This window comes from Giraffa tippelskirchi, chromosome 3 (assembly GCF_054371585.1).
Source record: "Giraffa tippelskirchi isolate mGirTip1 chromosome 3, T2T-mGirTip1v1.2.pri, whole genome shotgun sequence".
In the NCBI taxonomy this organism is placed as follows: domain Eukaryota; kingdom Metazoa; phylum Chordata; class Mammalia; order Artiodactyla; family Giraffidae; genus Giraffa; species Giraffa tippelskirchi.
The window spans coordinates 54,672,449-54,696,958 of NC_137277.1; the positions used below are offsets into that span (position 1 = coordinate 54,672,449).

At 49.4% G+C, this 24,510-nt stretch overlaps 1 protein-coding gene across 15 annotated transcripts in view; it reads right to left on the bottom strand.

The window, feature by feature from the left end:
• MSI2 (musashi RNA binding protein 2) overlaps positions 1 to 24,510 on the bottom strand; it is a 403,404-nt gene that overhangs the window by 341,279 nt on the left and 37,615 nt on the right. For 6 of the 15 annotated variants that reach the window (XM_081585316.1, XM_081585306.1, XM_081585303.1 and 3 more), the window contains exon 6: positions 19,033 to 19,122. The exons of the other annotated variants lie outside the window; for them this stretch is intronic. In XM_081585316.1, coding sequence (XP_081441442.1) covers positions 19,033 to 19,122 — 90 coding nt within the window. The remainder of the gene's footprint in view (positions 1 to 19,032; positions 19,123 to 24,510) is intronic. 15 annotated transcript variants of the gene reach the window in all.

Here is a 24,510-nt window from a genome sequence, read left to right on the forward strand (position 1 = left end):
TGCGCTGGCTGTGCCGCCTCCAAACTGCTCGTATGATCTTGAGATGATCACTTTGCGTCTCTGAGGCTCCATTTCCTTGACTGCCTCACTTGATAACCAGGGCGCCTAAAAAACTCTTCCGAGGTCCCCATCCCCCGTGACAGTGCAGGCTTTGTCTTTCCAACCACCTTCTTTACAGCCATCGAGGGAACTGTCTCCACCCACCCAGTCACATGATCACCAGACGCTGCTTCTTTGCGGCTTAAAGGAAGGCAAGACCAAGGCCACAGGCCCAAGCAAGGGCCAAAGGATCGGGGAGCTGCAGCCTTGGTCCGGCCCTGCTCCAGGCTGGCCCTGGAGCCACACGCGCCGTGTGAAGCGGAGTGGGGAGAGATGTTTCCCCAGCCAGCCTGCCTGCATCTCCCCTTCACCAGTTCCATAACCTACATTAGGAAATTTACATTTAACAAATCAGTCACAGAGTCCCGAGGAGCACAGATGTTCCTGCTGTGCGGCATCTTCTTTGCACTTAAAAGGCAAAACAACACAAGAAAATAGAAAAGAGGGAACTTGCAACTCAGACACCCCCTTGGCTCTGAGAGGTGGATTCAGGGATGCGAGCTGGGTGCTTTGAGGTCTGACTCCCTTTTCCCACCAGGCCCTGCAACCTCAAACCCCACCTCCCCACAGGCACCTTCTCCAACCCAGGATCAGACAGGAGGTCCCCACACCCTGCTCCACTCAAGCGTCTCATGAAGACAGCCCCAACTGCAGCGAGCCCCCCCCAAGTTCTTGGGCCCCCACCGGACCCTCCACGGTAAGGGGGCCACCCTCTCTGAACAAAGAAGAGAATGAAACTGAGCAGCTCTCCAAGGCCAGGGCCCGAGGCTGACCTCCTGAGTGAGGCAGGAGCTCTCGGACAATCATCAGAACACCGCCTCAAGATGAGGACTCAGATAACACCAGCCTGGAGTCTAGACAGGAGGAAAGGCTCCAATAAACGAACATCCAGAGGAGATGCCACCTACGAAGCAGGGAACACCTTCCCTGGACCGCCTCCCTCGTGCCCAGACAGGCTCACCTTGCCTGCCCTCCACATCCTGCACTAACCCCCTCCTGGGCCCTTTCCTGAGAACTGCAACTAAGCCAGGTCCCTACTGCCCTGACGCCCTGGGCTGTGTTCACCGGCTACACGGCTGCAGGAAATAAGACCCCATCTCGTGTCCTGACTTCTTTATCTTGCGCATAAGTTCTTTTCTGTCCCAGGCGTCTCCACGTGTCAAAACCACAAAATGTGACGTAGTGTTCGAGGGCGGCTATTATTAACGATGCTAATAATGCTAATTGAGATGGTTGAGATTTGGGGGGCATTAAGTCCTCTTTGAGCTTATATTCTGCCTCCCTGATGCGACTGTAATTTCCCCCAAGGACAGAGGTTACGTCTGTTTCCTTTTCTAAGATGCCTAAAATAGGATTCTCCAGACCTCTAAGTCTCAGCTGGTGGAGGCTGGAGATGAGGGATGACCCCACCCCCGGGCCTTGACAGGCATGGCTAATCGAGTGCACACTCCGCCCGCTGATCAGCAGCACTCCAGTAGGCAAGCTACTTGGAACTGACCAGAGATGACAGAGAGGAAGCAAAGGGAATTTAAACCCCCGGCCTGGACAGTACCCATGATCTCTTAACACACAGGCCCTACCTATCTTATCCACAGGCATGCTGAACAGAGCCCACCTACACAGACAGCTCCAGAGCGCTCCTCTGAACACCCTGATTCTATCTACCTAGCTCCCCTTTCTTCCTTGCTGCCTCCAAGCCTTCTGAGAAGAGCAGCAGGATGTAAATTATTAAATTATGATTCCTGGTGTCATATCACTAACAAGCAGCCTATAATCTCTGACACGGGAGAACGGGAACAAAGGCCAGAATCTGTGATGAATCCATAAAACCGGACCCCAGGCTGTTCCTCAGTTCAGAGAGATGCCTCTCAAATACTCGCACAGTCAGATTAACCTCCCTCCCCTCCTCTGTGTCCACCACAAATGAGGGAGGAGAAGGGGGACAAGCACACATGGAGAAGGAAGAGAAGCCTATGATTTTCCAAACTCAAATGCAGGAAGAACCCTCAGTTCAGTTCTGTCGCTCAGTCATGTCCAACTCTTTGCGACCCCACAGTCTGCAGCACGCCAGGCTTCCCTGTCCTTCACCATCTCCTGGGGCCTGCTCAAACTCATGTCCATCGAATCAGAGATGCCATCCAACCACTTCATCCTCTGTCCCCCTCTTCTCCTCCCGCCTTCAATCTTTCCCAGCGTCACGGTCTTTTCCAATGGGTCAGCTCTTTGATTCAGGTGGCCCCAGTACTGGATCTTCAGCTTCAGCATCAGTCCTTCCAATGAATATTCAGTACTGATTTCCTCTGGGACAAACTGGTTGGATTTCCTTGCAGTCCAGGGGACTCTCAAGAGTCTTCTCCAACACCACAGTTCAAAAGCATTGATTCTTTGCAGTTTCCTGGACTTGTAAATTGAAAGCCTGGCTGAGATAACTCCTACAGTCCCTTTCAGTTCCAAGAGTTGAGAGATGGTAAATGCATGACTTGACACTATGCACTGTGTGACACCCTCCAGATAGAACCCTTCTCATTAATGTTATAACCCAAGCTGACTATGAGCAGGGTTGGATTTCGAGAACCCTGGAACAAGGCCACCATGTAGTGATGTGATGACCCTCTTTCTCTGAAGAACACCTTTCTCCACTCAGTGGGACCTCAATATTCCACAACAATGATGATGATGATAAATGGTGATTTCAAAGCCCTCTCCTGTTTATTTGTCTAAAGGCCTCTCAACACCCCTGTGAGCCTATATTCACATATCCTGGGTACACCCTCTGCTGTAGCAAAGACCTAATTTAGACAGAGGCAAATCAGCTCTGTGGGGTGAAATGCATTAACCAAGTCTCCCAAACAGCACAAATCTAATTAACTGAAAATCAAAATTGCAAAGCTGCCGAAAAACATTTCCACGGAAGAAGTCTCCTAAGGATTGAAGGAAAGTTGTGGGTCATGTGACCTGCCTAATCCAAGTCTCTCAGCTAAACTGGGATAAACGCTGTTTGGGTGTTTGGGTTTGTTTGCTTTTTCACTGATGTTTGTTTTCTCTAGATCACCTTTATCACCAGTGGGCTTTGGAGAGCTTATCTGGTGCATGCAATAGCCATGAAAAGCATCCATTCTGAGGAGCGGGTCCAGCCTTCCAGAACCTCCAGTGCAATGGGAGGAAAGAACACCTCGTCCAGACACCCTGGCTGGGGATTCCTCTCCTGCTCTTGCCTGACTTCCCAACCACCCCTGTTAGAGGCTCATCCCTACTGACCCCATCACTCGAAAATGCTGGCAGTAGTGAGGTTAAATACCCCCACCCAGGGGCCTGAAAAGACTGAGCCACACTCAAGTCAGGGCCCCCATGACAGGCAGGTGAGCTGGCTTCTGTCCTTCGCGCTTCTGACCTGCCCCAGACAAATGATAGCAGGACAGTCACCGGAGGGACGGGGCTCCTTCTGGTTCCAAGGCCTAGCATTTCCTGCCCTTGGGAAAGAGGGCAGAAGCAATTTCTGTGCTTCCTACCCCACACCACACCCTCCTTTAAACTCCCTATGGCTCCCCACTGCCCCAAACAGGAATTCTCAATCCTGGCTGCAATTAGAATCATTTGGGGAGCTTTAAAAATAACACAAAGACAAAGACCAGGCCACACCTCAAACCAAGCAAATCACAATTTTGAAGGGAAGAGTTCCAGGCAGGGACTTCCCTGGTGGTCCAGTGGTTGCGAATCCACCTTCCAATGCAGGGGACGTGGGTTCAATCCCTGGTCTGGGAACTAAGATCCCACGTGCTAAGTAGCAACTAAGCCTGCACATGCCACAATGAGAGAGCCCAGTTCAGTTTAGTTCAGTCGCTCAGTCGTGTCCAACTCCCTGTGACCCCATGGACTGCAGCACGCCAGGCTTCCCTGTCCATCACCAACTCCCGGAGTTTACTCAAGCTCATGTCCATAGAGTCAGTGATGCCATCCAACCATCTCATCCTCTGTCGTCCCCTTCTCCTCCTGCCTTCAATCTTTCTTAGCATCAGGGTCTTTTCCAATCAGTCAGTTCGTCGCATCAGGTGGCCAAAGTATTGGAGTTTCAGCTTCAATATCAGTCCTTCCAATGAATATTCAGGACTGATTTCCTTTAGGATGGACTGGTTGGATCTCCTTGCAGTCCAAGGGACTCTCAAGATCTCCTCCAACAACACAGTTCAAAGGCATCAATTCTTCATTGCTCAGCTTTGTTTATAGTCCAACTCTCATATCCATACATGACTACTGGAAAAACCATAGCTTTGACTAGATGCACCTTTGTTGGCAAAGTCAAGTCTCTGCTTTTTATATGCTGTCTAGGTTGTCATAGCTTTTCTTCCAAGGAGCAAGCATCTTTTAATTTCATGGCTGCAGTCACCATCTGCAGTGATTTTGGAGCCCAAAAAAATAAAGTCTGTCATTGTTTCCACTGTTTCCCCATCTCTTTGCCATGAAGTGATGGGACCAGATGCCATGATCTTAGTTTTCTGAATGTTGAGTTTTAAGCCAACTTTTTCACTCTCCTCTTTCACTTTCAACAAGAGGCTCTTTAGTTCTTCTTTCCTTTCTTCCCTAAGGGTGGTGTCATCTGCACATCTGAGGTTATTAAGACCATGCTGCAACAAAAGTTCCCACATGCTGCAGCTAAGACCTGTTGCAGCCAAACACATTAAAAAAAAAAAAAAAAGAGTTCCAGGCAACCAAGGAACCAAAAGAAACCACTGCTCTAGTCCAGTGCTTCTCATAATTGAATGCACCCATGAACTACCTGGGGATCTTGTCAATTGCAGATGCTGACTGAGTAGGTCTGGGGTGGGGCCTGAGATTCTTCCTTCCATAGGGGCTCCTGGCTGATGCTGTTGATTCTGAGATGACTCTTTGAGCTGCAAGGCTCTAGAATCAAGCCCAAACTTTTGATTCACATACGATATGGCCTGCTACTTTCCCTTTTTCACCTGCTGTCATTGTCCAACTCATATACTCCCAAATACATGCACTTCCCCAAATACACAGGGCTATTTCTCTCCCTGGTAGCTATGCACCTGCCATTCCCTTTGAGGGGAAAGCCCTTCCTACAACTGCTCCACCTCCCTGGAAAATGCTACCATCTGCTGTGGGCTCAACCATGTCCCCCCGAACTTCACAGACTGAAGACCTGACACCAGCACCCCAGAATGTAACCATTTGGATGTACAGTTTTTAAAGAACTGAAGTCACCAGGGCACTTACCTGGTGGTCCAGTGGTTAAGAATCCACCTTGCAAAGCAAAGGACACGGGTTTGATCCCTGGTGGGGGATCAACCGCTGAGCCCGAGAGTCACGCCTAGAGAGGCCGTGCACCACAAGGGAAGGTTCTGCATGGCGCAAGGAGGGTCCAGGCGCCGCACTAAGGCCCAGTGCAGCCTAACAGATAAAAATATTGTTTAAGATGAAGTCCTCAGGGTAGGCCCTAAATATGACTGGTGTCCTTACAAAAAGAAGATATCTGGACAAAGACACACACCCCAACGGGAGACAACAGGAACTCGGAGAAGAGGACCTTCTATCAGCCACAGAGAGAGGCTACAACACAGCTTTCCCTCGTGGTCCTCTGAAGGACAACCCCACGATACCTTGATCTCAGACTTCTGTGAGACTATAAATGCCTGCCTAGAAACCATCCAGTCCATGGTACGTTGCTGCAGCAGCCCTAGGATGCTAAGCTACCATCTCTGAAGACCCAACCCCGGCACCATCTGCTCTGGGAAGCCGCCCTGCCTGGTCCAGCAGGCCCAGCACTTCGGTCGTGCTCTCTGCCTCCAGGTGCCCTGTCCTGCAGGCACCTGCCCCCCCCGGACACCCAGCTATGAGTGAGCTCTTCAACAGCAGAGATCTCGCACAGGACATGGCACACGGGAGGTGGTGATGGATGTCACCCAGATGCAACTACAGGAAAGCGGTCCTCCCCTCGTGGGCAGTCACCTCCCAGCAAGGGCCCTGCCTGGCTGCCTGTTTCAGGGTGTTCTGCCACTTCCCCCACTCTTGCTTCCCTCCTGGCAGCCAAGAAAGATCTCTGTTTTGAGCTGGGTTTTGTTTTTTACTGTGTGTGTGTGTGTGTGTGTGTGTGTGTGTGTGTGTGCGCGCTTTAAGCCACCATATTGAAATGCAAACTGCCAGGTGTTAAAAATGCCGCCCCCAGCCATAAGGGGCAGCTGGTTTCCACAAGACTAGCATTTATCACATTTGCAGTAAATACACAAAAGGTCCTCGATTCAAAACCAGGAAGAGAAAGTAATTCTTTTGTCAAAAGGCAGTGGTAACTAAACACGGGGCAGGGAGGGAAGGCAGATTTGGAGGCTGCTTCACCCTCCCCCGGGTGTGGATGTGTTCTCCGCTGGGAAAGGAGACCAAAGCAAGTCACACGGACGCGTTCTGAACGTGCATTATGTGAGTGAAACCCGCCACAGCTGAACTTCATGACAGCCCTAAAGGAGGCCTGAGTCACCAACAAAGGAATCTCACCCCCTCTTGGGGATTAAGGTGGTGCCTGGAAACCTGTGTTTGAGAGGTGGGTCCCAAACAAGGCCATGAATTCATATGAATGCAAGATTCAGAAATCCTTCATGTTCAAAGTGTAGAGAGTCAAGTTAAAAGTTCCGGGCCCTTCCAAGCCTGTAAAGAACAGCCCAGGCATTGTCGTGAAATTTTTTTTTTCCTTTTTACATGGAATCTGAAACATAAAGGGTCACTTCTATTCAGGGTCAATTTCTAATCCAGGGACTGCAGCGGCTGCTCTTTTCAAGGTTATGGGGCTGCTAGCCTTGAAACTCCAGCTTAGCGTTTGATCCCTTGTCAGGAGCCTCCCTAGGGAAGCCCCCTCTCCCAACCTGAGCCCCCCGAGAGCCCAAAGCCTTGACTCCAGAGACCCATGACCAGCCTGAGCCCCTCAAGCACACCCATACCAGGTTTCCTCCACCTGGTGGTCGAGAAAAGAAAAATTGGGAAGAGGGTATAGAGGGTAGCCAGGAACTGCTACGCAATCTGACACAGGCTTTGGATTTAAGGCACTTTCTTCCTTGCAAACTTGCCTTCAGTTTCCAAGAAACTATAAAAGAGTGTGGTTTGGTGCTATAAGACAGGGTGCTTCTCAGGACCCTCTGACAGCAACGTCAGCCCCCCACCACCCCCAGCAGCTGTCTCCCCACTGGCAGAAAGGGCAGAAAGGCCAAAGCCCTTCTACAGCTGACTTCCTGCAGACCACCAACCGCCACAACAGCAAGGACAACAGTAACAAGGGCCACCACTTACTGAGCATCTACCATGCTACCACTGTGCTCCACAGCCCTCTGACCTCACCAGTCACCCCTCCAGATGGGAGCATGGGGGCCTGTCTCCCAAGAAAGCAGAGCTCAAAGATAATACAACAGATTGAATTTGCTCTTCTTGCCTTCCCAGCGCTCTTGAGCCAAGAGCATTTCACCACCAATCCTAAATAATCATATCCCTTTTAGGGATTTCCTAGAACCTTCTAGAAAGCAATGAGTCTCTTATTGTATGTGCGGTTGCTGACTGCCCTTTTTTCTCTCTTATCATTCACAAAATAGAATTTCAAAACCCAGGGAACCCTGCTCCAGGCTAAGAAGCACGTCCATCCCCAAGCTGTTCAGGCGCCCAGCACCCCTTTCTCATCTGCTCAGGTGTCACTGCAGACATGACGGACTGCAGCCTGCCAGTCCTCCGTCCATGGGACTCTTCAAGCAAGAACACTGCAGTGAGTAGCTATTCCCTTCTCCAGGGGATCTTCCTGACCCAGGAATTGAACCCAAGTCTCCTGCATGGCAGGTGGAATCTTTACCATGTGAGCCACCAGGGAAGCCTCAGACATGCCCACAACTGGTCTCAACACCCAAAGCCACCAACAGACCACCAACCGCCACAGCAGGAACGACACCAGTAACAAGGGCCAACACTTACTGAGCATCTACTGTGTTATGGGCAGTGAAGCAGCTTGACACGCTACACAGAAACTCACCGAACCCTCACAGCAACACTGTTGAGAAGGTATCACCATTTCCTTCAAGGACTTCCATTCCGAGACTTGGAGTGGCTAAGACCCTGCCCTCCCACTGCAGGGGGCTGGGTTCAATCCCTGATCAGGGAACCAGATCCCTCAGGCCACAACTAAAGATTCCACATGGTGCAATCAAGATCGAACATCCTGTACCCCGCAACTAAGACCCGGCACAGCCAAACAAATAAAATATTTGTTAAAAAAAACACTTACGTTCCTTGTGTATTGCTAAGAAAATGGAGGCTGAGAAAGAACAAGCAACTTGCCCAGCGTCCCCAGGTAATTGAGAAGCAAAAACAGACCTGAACTCAGGTCTAACACCAACTCTCTCTTCACCTACAGAGGTTTTGGGGGTTGCTCCTTATCTGGCCTTGATTTGCACAGCGCCCACAGTGGGGACAGGGTTGAACGGGGTGCTCATTAATAATATCCCCATTGCCAAGGACCTCTGTTTAGTCCTGAACAGAGGTGGGTTTTTCCTCCAATCACAGGGCCTGTACCTCCCTGTACTTGTGCTGCTAAGTGTATAAAGGTATAGTTATACCATCCCCTAGATTTTCTCTAATTGTTAAATACATTGCACATTGTTAAACACATTGCACCCTCAGAGCTGTCTGTCCATTTATTTTTATTTTAAAAATCTGAACACAGGGCTCACATACTTGAGCTCATTGTTTTAATGATGAAATTTAAATGTTCATAAGAGAGCACACTGCCCCAAATAACAATAACAACATCCCCACTGCGCTGGTAGACGGAGCGAGGCCCGCTGAAGACGTCTGACCACAGCGCTTCACCTGGGAGAAAACACAATTCCTTCCTGTGGCTCAGATACAAGAGGCCCCGCCTTCCCGCTGGGCTCTGCTCACAGGGTGCCCGGAAGACAAGTCATGTGCCAACCGCCCCAGGGGCCAACTCCACGGAGGGTGCACCTCCGCCCCCATCACCACACCACACTCTGCCAGGTCAGAGGCTGAAGCCCAGAGGACCGAGACCTACTGCCCACGTCTCATAGGCCAGACTGCTCCCGAGTCTGCACAAAGAGCACTCAGCTCTGGCTCAAGAACCCTTCTGCCACTGAGTCATGACTTCGCCATGCTGGGCTCTGGCAGTTACAGGCGAGCCTCCGCCTCCCTGCCTGTTCCCCACCCTCCTTCCTGAGCTCGGCTTGCAGGTAACCGACACGTGATCATCTGGAGCTGACACCTGCTTTTCTGAGAAGGAATTTCCCCTTAGAGATGATCCAGTCACAGTGACTAAATCCTCATTTATTTGTGCAAACATTTCCTCATATTTACAGCTTATACTTTTCTTGCAAAACCACACACAAATACACATGACCTGTGCAAATTCCCCCACATATATTCAAGTTTTATTATACATCTTTCCCCACAGTAGGGATCTGAAACAGGCGGCTGACAGGGGTTTGAAGCCACTTCCTCTGCAAGCCCTTCCTGGAAGCTGGAGGCAGAGAGGAATGTGAGCTGTCAGAAAGCCCGAAGCAATTTCAGAATAAACTGGCACTGGGGAAGCACAATCCAAGGAACAGGAGGGCCTTGCTCAGAACACAGCTTCCAGCTCGCAGGAAAGAAAGATGCACCTCTAACTTCCTTAGCCCCAAACTTGAGGCTAAAATTCCCTCTGATCATTAAGCCCTCTACTGGTCTACTCTCTCTGGTCTACTCCAGAGAGTCTCTAGACATGCTTATGTTCCAAGAGTCTCTGTGTGGACTTCCCCAGTGGTCCAGAGCTGAACAATCTGCCTTGCAATGCAAAGGACGCGGGTTACGTCCCTGGTCAGGGAATTAAGATCCCACATCCTTGGCGCACCTAAGCCCACGCACTGCAACTACTGAGTCCGTGTGCTCCGGAGTCCAAGCTCCACAACTAGAGCGCTCGTATGCCGCGACTACTGAGGTACACGTGCTCTGGAGCCTGCAGGCCCCAACTGGAGCATCTGCGCGCCACAACGCAAGGTCCTGCATGACACAGCAAAGATCCCAAGTGCCACAACTGAGACTCTGTGCGGCCAAACAAATATTAGAAAACAAAACAAAAAGAGACTCTCTGTGCAGTGCATTTTAACTTATTAACGATTCTTAAAAAAAAATAAAATGAATAAAATTAAGAATTCTTTTCAAAGGCTTTCTCCAATCCATGGAAAGCCTGGGTTGACAGTCCCTAGAAGACTCCCACCCAGCGTGCAGGATCACACAGGCTAAGAGATGAGGATGCGATGTTGCCACCGTGGTGAGAATACCAGCAGGCCTCCAAGTGGGAAACCTGAGAGGTGAGAGCAGGTGACCGTGGACAAGTCATTTCACTCCACTCCAAGCATCAGTTTCCTCAGTGGGACTTTGGGGCCAATAGAAGAGCCAAGTTGTAACCTCTATGACCCTCTCTTATGTATTAGGAATTTCATATTCATTATCTCACCGAATCTTTGAAACCACTGGAGAACGATGATGATGGGGAGTTGGTGGGGATCTGTAACAGTAATGGCTATTGCTGTTTCGTTTACTCCGGCTCGCAACCACCAGAAGTCAGGCACAATCATCTCACTTAGTTCTCACAACAAATGAGGAACCGGGCCTCTGCCGTCGCTGAAATTTCCTCCCACTGGAGCCAGCAGTGACTAATAACACCAATCAGGGAAAAGGGCTCATCCTCAGGACAACATGGAAGTGGGTAGGAGGGTGCACCCTCCCAAGGAGCCCACCTTGGAGAAGAAACCCCAGGGATGAGGCAGTGGTGGTGTCAGAGGAGCGGGGAGCAGGCTGAGCCCCAGGGGCCATACCGAAGAAGAGGAGGAGAGCCAAGGAGTGTACAGCCTTATCTGTGCCAAGGCCAAGGAGTTCCCTGAGTTTGAGAGCCGTCTTCACCCCATCAGACCACACTGCAGCTGGCTGGACAAGATGATCTCTCCTCTACCAATCCCTCATCACACGCCCACTGGCACCCAATCCATCCTTCAGACTAGCAGAGGGTCAGGAAGACCCAAAAGGACAGTCATCTTCCAGTCTTCACAGGCTGTCCTAAAAACTAAAGCATTACTTTTTTATGCTGTTTCCATGAGAATTGGTATTCCCACTCCCAGCAAGCAATTTATAAAGGACCTTTTATAAGAAAAACAACCCACTTCCCAGTCTGGGGCCACCTGAGCTCATGGAACTATAGGGAATATGTGCCTTCCATACCAAGCAAAAGTGAGTGGCAATGAAATGACAGGAGACGAGGAAAACCAGGGTCCAAAAGGACACAGGCCTCCCAAAGCAACATGCCAGATGAAAAAGGACAGGAACTAGGCTTGGTCCCACACGAGGCTGAGTCCCAGCCACTAAGTAGGCACACAAGAAATGTTTGCCACTGAGTTTGCATTAAGTCACTGAGCTTCAGCTTCCTCACCATTAATATGGGGGAATTAAAACTGCATCATAATATTTAAGCAGAAATTAAATTTAATGAAAATATGCAGATGAGAAAGTTTGGTACTTGGAACGGAACCAGCACTTATGACCCTCTATTAGGTACTAGGAATTTTATACCCATTATCTCACTGAATCTTTGAAACAACCTTGGAAAATGATGATGATGGGGGGACGGGGGGGCGATGTGTAACAGTAATGGCTATTACTGTTCGGTTTCCTCCGGCTTGCAACCACCGGAAGCCCAGCACATCATCCCATTTAGTTCTCACAACAAACGAGGAACCTGTGATCCCTGTGGAGCCTGAACTGCAACTCAGGTCTGTTTGACCACAAAGGCAAAAAACCACTGCCTCTCGGTAAATACAGGTGCCTTCATTCATTCTTCATATATTTACTGACCATCTCCTGTGTGTCAGGCTCTTTGGAAGGCACTTGAAACAGAGCAGAGAGCAAGACAGACACGGTCTCTTCTCCCATGTCACCTATGGTCCAACAGGGAGAAAAAGACAATTAGGCAAGCAATTATTACGACAGCAGGTGGATTAGTCGGGATTCTCCAGAGAAACAGTCAACAGGCGATATGTACGATATGACAGAGAGACAGACAGAGACGAAGGAAGGGGTATTTATTTCATGAAACTGGCTCACCATTAGGGAAGTAGGCAAGTCTGAAATTCACTCCACAGCCCAGCAGACTGGAAATTCAGGTAAGAACGGATGTTGCAGTGTTAAGTCCGAAGTCTACAGGGAAGACCAGCAGCCTGGAAACCCACAGAGGGTTTTCTCTGTGCTGTCTGAGGTAGAACTTCTTGTTCTACTGGAAACCTCAATCTCTGCTCTCATGATCATCAACTGATGCGGTCAGGCCCACCTCCACATTCCCGAGGGTAATCTGAGTCACTCAAAGTCAACTGATTGCAATGTTAACCTGTCTCCAGATTCCTTCACTGTGGTATCCAGATTAGTGTTTGACCAGACAACTGAGCGTGATAGACAGCCTAGCCAGGTTGACATAACGGTAACCATCACTGGGGCGGGGCGAGGGGGACATGGTATACGGAGTGTTAAGGAAACACAGAGAAGACACAGTGGACAGGATTTAGGAAACACTGGAAGATTTAAGAAATAAGCAGGCATTAGAAGCTCAGAATGTTCCTCAGAAACTATGTAAATTTACTTATCAAAGACTTATCCTCATGTAAAACATACCAGGGACTCCCTGGTTAAAGGAGGCTCAAACAATAACTCAGTCTGTCAGTATGCTCCCTAATATGCTATGAGGGGTGTCCTCACACCACATTTTCATCAAGTGACTCACGGTGGTACACACCCAAGACTCTTAAGGCTGGCAGTGGAGCACTCCAACGGCAAGGAACAAAAAAAGCGGGAGGGGTGTGTGCATCTAGCGAAGACCAGGTGCCCCCAATTCCCGGAAACATGAGAGGTCAACAGAATCTCCCTGCTCACCACCCACTGAGGACAGATGGCCAAGTCCCACTTAAAATCTTCTAGCCTGCCCCGAGGACCAGAGCTCCGGGACCTACAGCTGAGCGCTGGGAGACAGCGGGCTGGGGAGGGAGGCGGAAAGGGCTGCGTTTCATTATGCAGTCCCCACAAGGTCATCTATTTGGTGAGCCAGCGGAAGAAGCTAAGTTTTTAACAAGCAGCTCTCAGTGGGAGTCACTCTCTCTGTCTCATTAGCAGGCACGGAGGGTTCTCCTCTGCAGCGGCAGTGAACTCCAAGCCCCAGAAGGCCTGTGGGTGGACAGGGACAGGCAGAGTCAAGTGCAAGAGGCAGGCGATCACTCTTCCTCATCAGGCAGGGGAACAAGTGGGCCCTAATCCAGCCTCCCCAGGGGCCACTGGTTCCCCAGCACCGCCCCATCCCACCCCAGGGGAGGCAGGAGCAGGCTGCTCTCTCCTCCATGCGGATGGCCGGCTGGGCGGAAAGCCAGTGAGGACCATCAGTTCCACGCACTCAGCAGACATTCAGTAAATATACGGTGAATGGACGGGTGCATCTAGAACTTCCTACTAACAGACCAGCGACACCATGTCCTCTCTCAATACAGATGGCGCAGAGGCTTGGAAATGCTTTTCCCCTGGAAGTGAGGAGTCACAGAGAACCTTTCAGTGCCATGTGGGTTTGTGCTACCTATCTATAAAGACCTGGGATCAAGGGTGTATGTTAGTCACTCAGTCGTGTCCCACTCTTTGTGGCCCCATGTAGCCCCGCCAGGCTCCTTTGTCCATGGAATTCTCCAGGCAAGAATACCGGAGTGCAGAGCCATTCCCTTCTCCAGACAATCTCTTCAACTCAGGTCTCCTGCACTGCAGGCAGATTCTTCACCATCTGAGCCACCAGGGAAGCCAGGCTGCTCTCTCCTCCATGCGGACGGCTGGACGGAAAGCCAGGTCAGGACCGTCGGTTTTACTCACTTGGCAGACATTCAGTAACTATCGGTTGAATGGACAGATGCATCTAGACCTTCTATTAATACACCAGCAACACCACATCCTCTCTCAATACAGATGGCAGCAGAGGCTTGGAAGTGCTTTTCCACTGCAAGTGAAGGTTCACAGAGAGCCTTTCACGGGCCATGTGGGTTCATGATACCCGTTCATAAAGACCTGGGATCCAGAGAAGGCCACCAAATAGCAGGGAGGCAGAAGAATCCTGGCCTCCACGGAATGTAGCTCTGATTCAAGTGGATCAGTCTTAGCCTGTGTGCCAGCTTCCTCTTCTGTAAAATGGGACTGCCTCCTTCCAGGGCGGTGGTGGGGGCCCGCTCCACACTGGCCGCCCTCCCCCTTCCAGAACCTAGCCGCGTGCCAACCACGAGGAGGGCCCAGCGTCTGAGGGAGGCCCAGACCTCATTGGCAGCCACGCACCATCATCGATGCACGTGTGGCTCCATCAGCCAAGTCCCCGGCCAGGCGGGCTGCTAAAGGCAGCACTGGCACTGAAGCAGGTTCTTTTCCCAGGAGATTAATTTATTAACTCTTCCTGAAAGCTGTTTGTTTGGGAGAAGAGTGCACACCGGCTCAAGGTGAACACGTGTTGCTAAGGACAAAGGCCCAGAAAACATACCGCTCCTGCACTTTTCCTGAATTCCGGAGGCCCCAGAGACCCCTGGCTTTCTGCAAGACCCTGGCCAGGCTGCAAACAGTGAGAAGGGCCTCTGCACATTCCCGGGGTCCAGGGCGCCCTCTGCAATTCCACAGCAGATCAAGCCCTGAGTCACAGCTGAGGAAGTCCTTCCTAGAGCTGTGGCTAACACCGGGTCCTCCCCCTAGCAACACCTGTTGCTGCCCCCAGGGTCTGACCTTCCCATCAGACCAGAAGCTCCCTGAGGACCAAGCCCCTGAGGGCTGATTTCTGCCATATTCCCAGCGTCCCACAAAATACCCAGCACACAGCAGGCGCTCAGTACGTTTGCTGCTCTGGACCGGGACCCCCAAAACAAGCCACAGTGAGGTCTCTGAAACTGAACGCGAAGACCTCTGTGCGGGGGCCTGCAGTGGGGGCAGTGCCTGTGCGTGGAGCCGTTTTCCTCAGGAGAGGGCCTGAAGGTCTCCTCGTCTGCCAGAAACAGCCCCGGAGGACGGACAGACGCTGAGCTCTCAGGCAGGAGCTATGGGGGGCCCCTAACACTCTCCCCTCATCCTGAGGGGCCACCGACTGTCACAGCACGGCCTCTCCCGCTTCCGACAACGCTCCCCCTCGCTTCTGTCTGCTCTCCTTCCTTCCACTTAGTCAGACCCGCCCTCCCGTCAGGAGCCCCCCCAGACCACCTCCTCTGAGAAGTCCCCCGGAGCTCCCAGAGGGAGCCTACACACCCCCCGACTGGGACCACAATGACCAGCTGGGTGCCACCTGCATGACACCTCCCCCACGAGTTAGCCATCGCTTAGACCTGGGGTACTGATACCCCGGGATCCTACTACAGTCTGTGAACTTCCTGAAGACAGGAGCTAGGGTCGTCTTCCTCAAGGTGCCCATCACATCAGGAACTCGATGACTAAATGTGCATTTAGAGGCATTCAGAGTGGTGTGATCAAATAACAGATTGCCGAGTCCAGGCTCATTTTCAGTAAAGACTTTTTCTTATACAATACTACTACAAGAACTTGTTAAAATACTATCCCACCAAACAAACAAAATCAACTAACACTATTTTTCCCTGTTCCCTCCCAGATCCTGTCCGTAAGCACAGGTAAGATTTATGATACATAGCAATACTCATAATATAAACACAACGTTAGCCTCCAGTGTCTTTCCCCCTTAACACGGCCTCTCTAAACATGCTTTCACTTGAGACTGAAAGCCTGTATTCTGTCCTGCATTTGTCCTCATGGGGTTTCTAGAACAACCAACCCAGCAGATGTGGAGCCTTACAATTCCATTCTTTCGTAACAGAACATTTTTTTTTTCCATAGGCAGCTTCTCTTCCCCAGGTGTTAAAGCAGATTTTCTTTCTCATTCTCCAGAACATCAAAGGTCTATTTTCACATGAAAGCACTCAGCTGAACACGTAGTAAAATGGAGTAGCCTCACGGATGCAGGATCCTCGCTGGCCAACAGGTCCCTAGCACAGATCTGGAAACCACTGTGTGAATACTCACCTCCTGGACTCCAGCATCCTGCCCAGCCCTGCCCGGACCTCTGACCGCCCCCCCGCCCCCCACTCCCACCCCACCCCGGGAACCTGGTCCCTTTCCCTCTGCTCACCACACTACGAGTGCACGATCTCTCCCTCACTCTTCCTCACCAGCTCTCCGGCCAGGCACCATCCCGTCCCTGATGCTTGCCTGGGGCGATCGCCAGCAGCTCTCCACAGCCACTCCCATGCCTGGATCCGCCACCACCAAACACCCTGGGGACCCTGCCTGGATTCTCGGTTATCTGCCTGTTTACATTAAAAGGAACAGGATGCTCCCATCAAACAAGGAAAAGGTGGGCTTGCTGTCATTCTCAGGGCCTTTTGAAAACAAACGGTCAACAGGACTGGGAATCATCTCGACTCTCCAAACACAATATATAACCCCCAGAAAATTGTGGCAAGTGAAACAGATGCTTCCCAAATTCTCCCAGCACAAAAGAAAAACACCTCTGGCTCCATCCCAAGGCAGGAAAACAGCACTAGGGAAGATACCTCCTACCAAAGTAACGGGTTTTTTGTCCCTGAATAAGAAGTATGTTCTAGAGTCCAAAGTCCTTTCCCTGAAAAACAAGCGTGATGCTCAACCTCCTTATTGACTCGGGAAATGCAAATGAAAACCACAACAAGGGCTTCCCTAGTGGCTCAGTGAATAAGGATCCGCCTGCCAATGCAGGAGACATGGGTTCGATCCCTGGTCCATGAAGATCCCACATGCCACGGAGCAACTAAGCCTGCGTGCCACGATCGCTGAGCCTGTGCTCTGGAGCCCAAGAACCACAGCTACTGAGTCCATGCGCCATAACTCCTGAAGCCCGCACACCTGAGAGCCTGCGCCCACAAGAGAAGCCACCACAATAAGCCGGAGCACCGCAGCTGGAGAGTAGCCCCTGCTCACCACAACTAGAGAAAAGCCCGTGCAGCTACAATGACCCAGCACAGCCAAAAATAAATCAGACAGTGCTTCAACACACACACAATGAGATGCCACAAAACTGACAACAATTAAAAAGTCTGACAATAACAACTGTTGGTGAGAATCCAGGGCAATGAAAACTCCTACCTAACTACTCCTAGAGTACAAATAAGGCAAAGGAGGTGATCTTTTTTTTAATAGTTATTTATTTGACCGCAACAGGTCCTAGTTGCAGCATGCAGGATCTTTTAGTTGAGGTATGTGGGATCTAGTTCCCTGACCAGGGATCGAATCTAGGTCCTCTGCACTGGGAGCATGAAATCTTAGCCATTGGACCACCAGGGAAGTCCCAAGAAGGAGATCTTTAAACACAGTTTCTAGCAAACTTCAGCTGTTCAGACTGTATGACTCAGCCATTTGAGTCTATTCTGATAAACTCTCGCATACATACATCAGGAAGTATGCACAAGGATATTCATATGCACAGTTTGAGCAGACAAAACAAATCAAGAACTTGAATGTCCACTAAAAGGACAAAAGACAAAGTGTGGGCCCAGTGAACCACAGCTACAAGGCATCACCAGGACAGCCCGTGCAGACAGCAAGCTGGACACTACAAACACCACAAAGTATTCTTCAAGAGTGGGAAGAAGCCAACCTCACAGGGTGGGTGCATGGGGACTTTGAACTGGGGAGAAATACACAGGGAGGGGAAGGGGGCTGGGAATAATACTGCACTTCACAGCCACGTGGTGACTGTGTAGGCTATTGTTTTATTGGTGTTCATACTCAACTCGTGCATGTCACATGTTTTTGCATCTATGCAACATCCTATACATGGTCTGGGGGGGGCTGAGGGTAAACTCAAGGCCTCATCTCTCCATACAATCAGTTTTCCTCTGGGACCTCTTGTTCTCTCGAAAGGAATCTATACGTGTTAAGGGCTCTCAGTACTGACTACCACCCTTTTCTCTTGAGTCAAGTCAAAATTCTATCGAGGGGACACAAAACCAAAAGGGAAATAAATCTACTCAGACTGCAAAGCAAGATCTATGCTAGAAAAATCTCTGCAACCACAGCCCTTGCTAACTGGGCTTGTAACAGCAGAGAGTGCCTCCGGGATGTTTTACCTATGAAGGAAGATCCCAGTGGTGGGCATTCTGCACTGCCATCCCTCTTTCAGAGAAAAAATGGAGTGTCCTGAGGCTTCCTAGGGCTCAGGTCAGAGGTACGCAGAGCTTCCTTCTGGGGCATCACCAGTGGAATGAGTTCCTTCCTCAAGAAATTCTTCAAAGGGCTCATCCTCTTATGACATACAAATACCTGGTCTTTTCCTGCTCAATTCACCCTTCTACCCAGCAAAATTTTCTCTGTATCACTACTGCCTGCATTTCTCTATATCACTGTTGTCCCCAAAGGTACTGGTGGCCAGATGCTGTCCTGCCCCTGGACCAACCGCCCCCTCCGCCACCCAGCCCCACCCCTACTCTCCACCCCTCTGGTTCACCTGATTCACATACCACCTCGAGCACCGCCCGCACCTCAAGTCCTCCCTGGACGCCCAGGAATCCACCCCTAAGCCGCCATCCCCACTTTCACCCGAGAAAAGTCATCTGGAGTTCAGTCTCTAGTCCCCCTGTCTCCATCCAGTCTCCAACCTCCTCACAGTTCCAGTTCCTGTTCAAGGAAACTGACCCCAGGTATTAGGTGGATGAAAACGCCTTTCTCCCAGCAAAACCAAAGCTGTATTGTAAACCACCCCTTGCCTCTACCCCCATCTGCTCTCTTCCTCTGAGCCCACATTTACTACATTCTGAATCAACTTCCTGATCTAATATAATAACAGAAACAATAATAATAGCGCATACCTACCGCATGTCTAGGATCCTGGTGGCTCAGTGGTAAAGAATCCGCCTGCCAATGCAGGAGACGCAGGTTCGATCCCTGGGTCAGGAAGGTCCCCTGGAGAAGGAAATGGCAATCCACTCCAGTATTCTTGCTTGGGAAATTCCATGGACAGAGGAGCCTGGCAGGCTACAGTCCATGAGGTTGCAAAAGAGTCAGACACGACTTAGTGACTAAAATACAGCAGCAGCATGTTCTATAATGCACCTAGCAACGTGCTGGTCAGTATAAGAGTACACAAAACAGAGAGAGACACAGGCGTCCATATGCATCACCATGAAATGGGATTCTGCTAACTGAAAAGAGCAGACTGCAAAGTGACATGTATAAAAGGATCTCTTATTTGTAAATCATAATATGTATTTTTAGTACACACAGAAAAGATATGGAAGAATATATTCTAATTCATTAACAGCTGGAGGACAGGCAGCTCTTAGCTACCTTTACTTTGGACGCTACGAATTCTCTAATGCTTCATTTCTTATTATGAACATTCGTTGTTTATGTAATAGGGAGACTTTTTAAATAAATTTTAAAAGAAACAGACCCAGACTAATCTCCAGTTCTCAGGAAGCTTCCAATCTGGCTGCTAAAGTAAAAGTTAATACACAGACTAAGAGTGAACAAGATAGCATAAAAATCCAGTTATCAGCACCTTCCAGGAGAAGGGGGGCTCCCAGGTGGCTCAGCAGTAAAGAATCTGCCTACCAGTGCGGGAGACACAGGAGACAGAGGTTCAATCCCTGGGTCAGGAAGATCCCATGGAGTAGGAAATGGCAACCCACTCCGGTATTCTTGCGTGGAAAATTCCATGGGCAGAGGAGCCTGGCGGGCTACAGTCCATGGGGTCGCAAAGGGTCTAACGTGACTGAGTGCACCCACACACACTCCAGGAGAAGGACGGAATATCACAAGATGTCAGTTGTCCATTTTGGGTAATGATTGCCAAAGGAATCAGAAGCAAAGATCAGCTGGCCGTAAGTTTTTAGAAGGGTGGGCAGACAGGGAGGGATTTGCTACCGCAATGGATGGAGAAGCAGAGGGGCAGCATAAAAGGGGGCCAAGTCAGGAGTGACAGCCTCCCTGAACTTTCCCCATTTCTAAAGCGGTATGAACTAATCTGCCCTCACTGTAAGTGACCGATTCTGAATGCACAAGCCAAGTATAATCTCGACCAAACCAAAAGGAATATCTCAAATATATCTTTTTAAAAAAACTTACTCTGAAATAATGTTAGAATGACTCTAAGGAATGCAAAAAGAATTTAGAGTTCGCCTATACCCTTTACCCAGCTTCTTCTAATGTTAATAACTTACATGAACCACAATACATTTATCATACTAGCAAATTAACATTTGTTCAATACTATTAATACAGACATTTTTTGGATTACACTAGTTTTTCCACTAATACTCTTTTTTTCTTCTAGGATCCAATCCAGGAAACCACACTGCATTTAAGGTAACTTGTTTTTAAACAAGCAAACATTTTATGATTATCTATTCTCTCTTGCTAAGAAAATGTGCTGGCACTCAGGGCAAAGACTTTGTCCTTCTCATCATCAAAGAAGGCAATCTTTGACAGATCTGCCAGCCTCCAAAGGAACAGAATTTGATCTACAGTGAGATAAAAACCCAGACAATGACCAAACCTCTTAACCCTCCAAGAGCGGCCACAACCCTGTCCTCTCTCCACGGCAACTAACTGGTATTTAAAAGTAATTTATGTTAATTGCAATCGGGCATATATGAACATAACAAAGCAAGCTGGCTTCAAACAAAAAGGCTCAAGAGAGAAGCGTAACAAAAAATTAATTTTGTAAAAGACCTATTTCTTATTCCAACTTGTTTTTAAATATATGTTCTGAGTCACACCCCATTAACCATCTCAATTTATTAATAATCTCAGGGCAACCAACTATCTCGGATCATGCAAAGATGAAATCTTGCATAAAGAAGAAAATGAAGTATCTACACACAAACATTAAGCAGGTAGTCAGCTGTGATGACCAGAGAGAATTATAATTTTTTTGAACCAGAATTTGTGGTAGGGCAAGAAGAGGAAGGTACACAAACACATAACTCAAACTTTGCAAAGAAAAATTTTCTCCTTGAGCATGAGATTGTCAGAAACGACTGGTTCAAAGAAAGTACTCTGGAATTCCCTACCCATAACAGAAGTCTGTGACAGGAGAGGGCCCCGTATTCTCAAAGACCCTTCTTTTCGCTGAGGAAATGACGGTGCTGTTTTGGCATTTTAAAGCAAGAACAAATACTTTCGCTATAAAATTCACTTTGTAGATTGAATCAGCAAGACAGCTGTTTATACAGAAACCTTTTCCTCTCTCCCTCCAAGCCCCTCAGTGATTCATATCGGTAATAAAACACTGGCTAGAACAAAGAAAAACAGAGTTTGAACGAGAGAAAAAGGCATCAACAGCATACCCCGCCATCTTAATACCAATCCCACCCATTGCTCTGAATGACGCATCTCAACCTACCCCGTTTGTCAAAGAGAAAAGATGCCCCCAAAGCAGACCAACTTTTGGTATCAGAGCCAGAAACTGGGTTCTCATTTGTGTAAAGCGCTTCATGGGTGTGCATCTTTGATACGCCCCAGGCTCTGAAGTCAGCTTTCTTTTTAGCCACGGGCACCTGCACGACTCACTACACCCTTTCTCCATCTCCTCTCCGCCCGCACCATGAGCCTCCATACCAAGCACCCACGGCGGCAGGATCCCAGTGTTAATTCCTGAGTGACAGAGGAAGACCTGGAGGGACAGGAAGGCACGTGGCCATCCCGCATGGGAAACGAAATGCCAAGAATCCCGTTTGCCCAGAAAGGTGAGCACCTTCCCACAGCCCAAGTCTTTCCTACTGACTCTGCAAGACCCAAGTCCAGTGTCTCTCCCCCCATGAAGCCTTCCAAGCTCTCCCCCTACGCCCCCCTCACAGGTCCTGTACCGCTTTCAGCATCCTTCACCTGCGGACTGTAGCACCTACACCTGCTGATAACCTGTCTTCTCAAACACTGCAACTAAGGGCCAAGGAGACCCCTTCCTCAACCCTGTAACCCCAGCGCCATGCCCTGCACCCAGCCCAGAGCCCGGGATCAACAAATGTTTGTTCAGTGAATGAACATAACTCAGCGAACCCCCAGAAACCACATTCCTAAACGCTAATCACCGCTTGCTGCATGAATAATGAATGAAGAAATGAACTAACAACCGCCTCCTTGTTAGCCAAGTTGCCAAGTCCTTCGGGAGCACAGAGAAGGGGTCAACTGACTTGTGGCTGACGTCCGCCAGTCCAAAGACGAGATGGCCCGCCTTGAAGGGGGCCGCGAGACACAGGGAAGGGGGGCCATGCCCATCCCACAGCTGGCAGCTCCTGAGATGTTACCAATCCAGCTCACTTCCCCAGGACCACAAGCCCCCAGATCTGGTGTCGGTGTGGCAGACTCGGGGACGTCAGCAAGTGAGCCCAGCTGTCCGAGAAAAGACTCAGCCGTGCCTTCACCCACAACCCACCCCAACACTCATCTGGCAGAGCTCCCTGCCAGTACTTAAAACTCAAAGCCAGATGCTCAAACAGCACCCAATTGGGAGTGCTCTACCAAGCAAACAACCCAGGCTGGATTTATGAGAGAGGAGGCCCCAGTCTCTTCCCCACTTGCTGGAGTAAAAAGGTCATACTCATCCGATCTCATGCTGGTTAGGCCTGGATGCTCCCAAGTCTAGGATTCATTCTATCAAGCCCGTCTCCAGCATATACTATTTGTAAACTTTCGCCTGACGGCCATTCTGACCGGTGTGAGATGGTACCTCACTGTAGCCTTCATTTGTATTTCTCTAATAACTAGCACTCAATATGCCAGCAAATCGGGAAAACTCAGCAGTGGCCACAGGACTGGAAAAGGTCAGTTTTCATTCCAATCCCAAAGAAAGGCAATGCCAAAGAATGCTTAAACTACCGCACAATTGCACTCATCTCACACGCTAGTAAAGTAATGTTCAAAATTCTCCAAGCCAGGCTTCAGCAATACGTGAACCGTGAATTTACAGATGTTCAAGCTGGTTTTAGAAAAGGCAGAGGAACCAGAGATCAAATTGCCAACATCCGCTGGATCATCAAAAAAGCAAGAGAGTTCCAGAAAAACATCTATTTCTGCTTTATTGACTATGCCAAAGCCTTTGACTGTGTGGATCACAATAAACTGTGGAAAATTCTGAAAGAGATGGGAATACCAGACCATCTGACCTGTCTCTTGAGAAACCTGTATGCAGGTCAGGAAGCAACAGTTAGAATTGGACATGGAACAACAGACTGGTTCCAAATAGGAAAAGGAGTACGTCAAGGCTGTATATTGTCACCCTGCTTATTTAACTTCTATGCAGAGTACATTATGAGAAACACTGGGCTGGAAGAAACACAAGCTGGAATCAAGATTGCCAGGAGAAATATCAATAACCTCAGATATGCAGATGACACCACCCTTATGGCAGAAAGTGAAGAACTAAAGAGCTTCCTGATAAAAGTGAAAGAGGAGAGTGAAAAAGTTGCCTTAAAGCTCAACATTCAGAAAACTAAGATCATGGCATCTGGCCCCATCACTTCATGGGAAATAGATGTGGAAACAGTGGAAACAGTGTCAGACTTTATTTTTTGGGGCTCCAAAATCACTGCTGATGGTGATTGCAGCCATGAAATTAAAAGACGCTTACTCCTTGGAAGGAAGGTTATGACCAACCTAGATAGCATATTTAAAAGCAGAGACGTTACTTTGACAACAAAGGTCCGTCTAGTCAAGGCTATGGTTTTTCCAGTGGTCACGTATGGATGTGAGAGTTGGACGGTGAAGAAAGCTGAGCGCCGAAGAATTGATGCTTTTGAACTGTGGTGTTGGAGAAGACTCTTGAGAGTCCCTTGGACTGCAAGGAGATCCAACCAGTCCATCCTAAAGGAGATCAGTCCCGGGTGTTCATTGGAAGGACTGATGTTGAAGCTGAAACTCCAATACTTTGGCTACCTGATGTGAAGAGTTGACTCATTGGAAAAGACCCTAATGCTGGGAAGGATCGGGGGCAGGAGGAGAAGGGGACAACAGAGGATGAGATGGTTGGATGGCATTACCGACTAGATGGACATGGGTTTGGGTAAACTCCAGGAGGTGGTGATGGACAGGAAGGCCTGGCGTGCTGCGATTCATGGGGTTGCAAAGAGTCGAACACGACTGAGCGACTGAACTGAACTGAATAACTAGCAATGTTGAGCATCTTTCCACAGGCCTGCTGGCCATATGTATCTGTGCTTTGGAGAAATGTCTATTAGGTCTTCTGCCCAGTCTTCAGTTGGGTTGTAGGAGATGTTTATATATTTTGGAAATTAAGCCCTTGTCAGTCACATCGTTTGCAGTATTTTCTCCCATTCCACAGGCTGCCTTTTC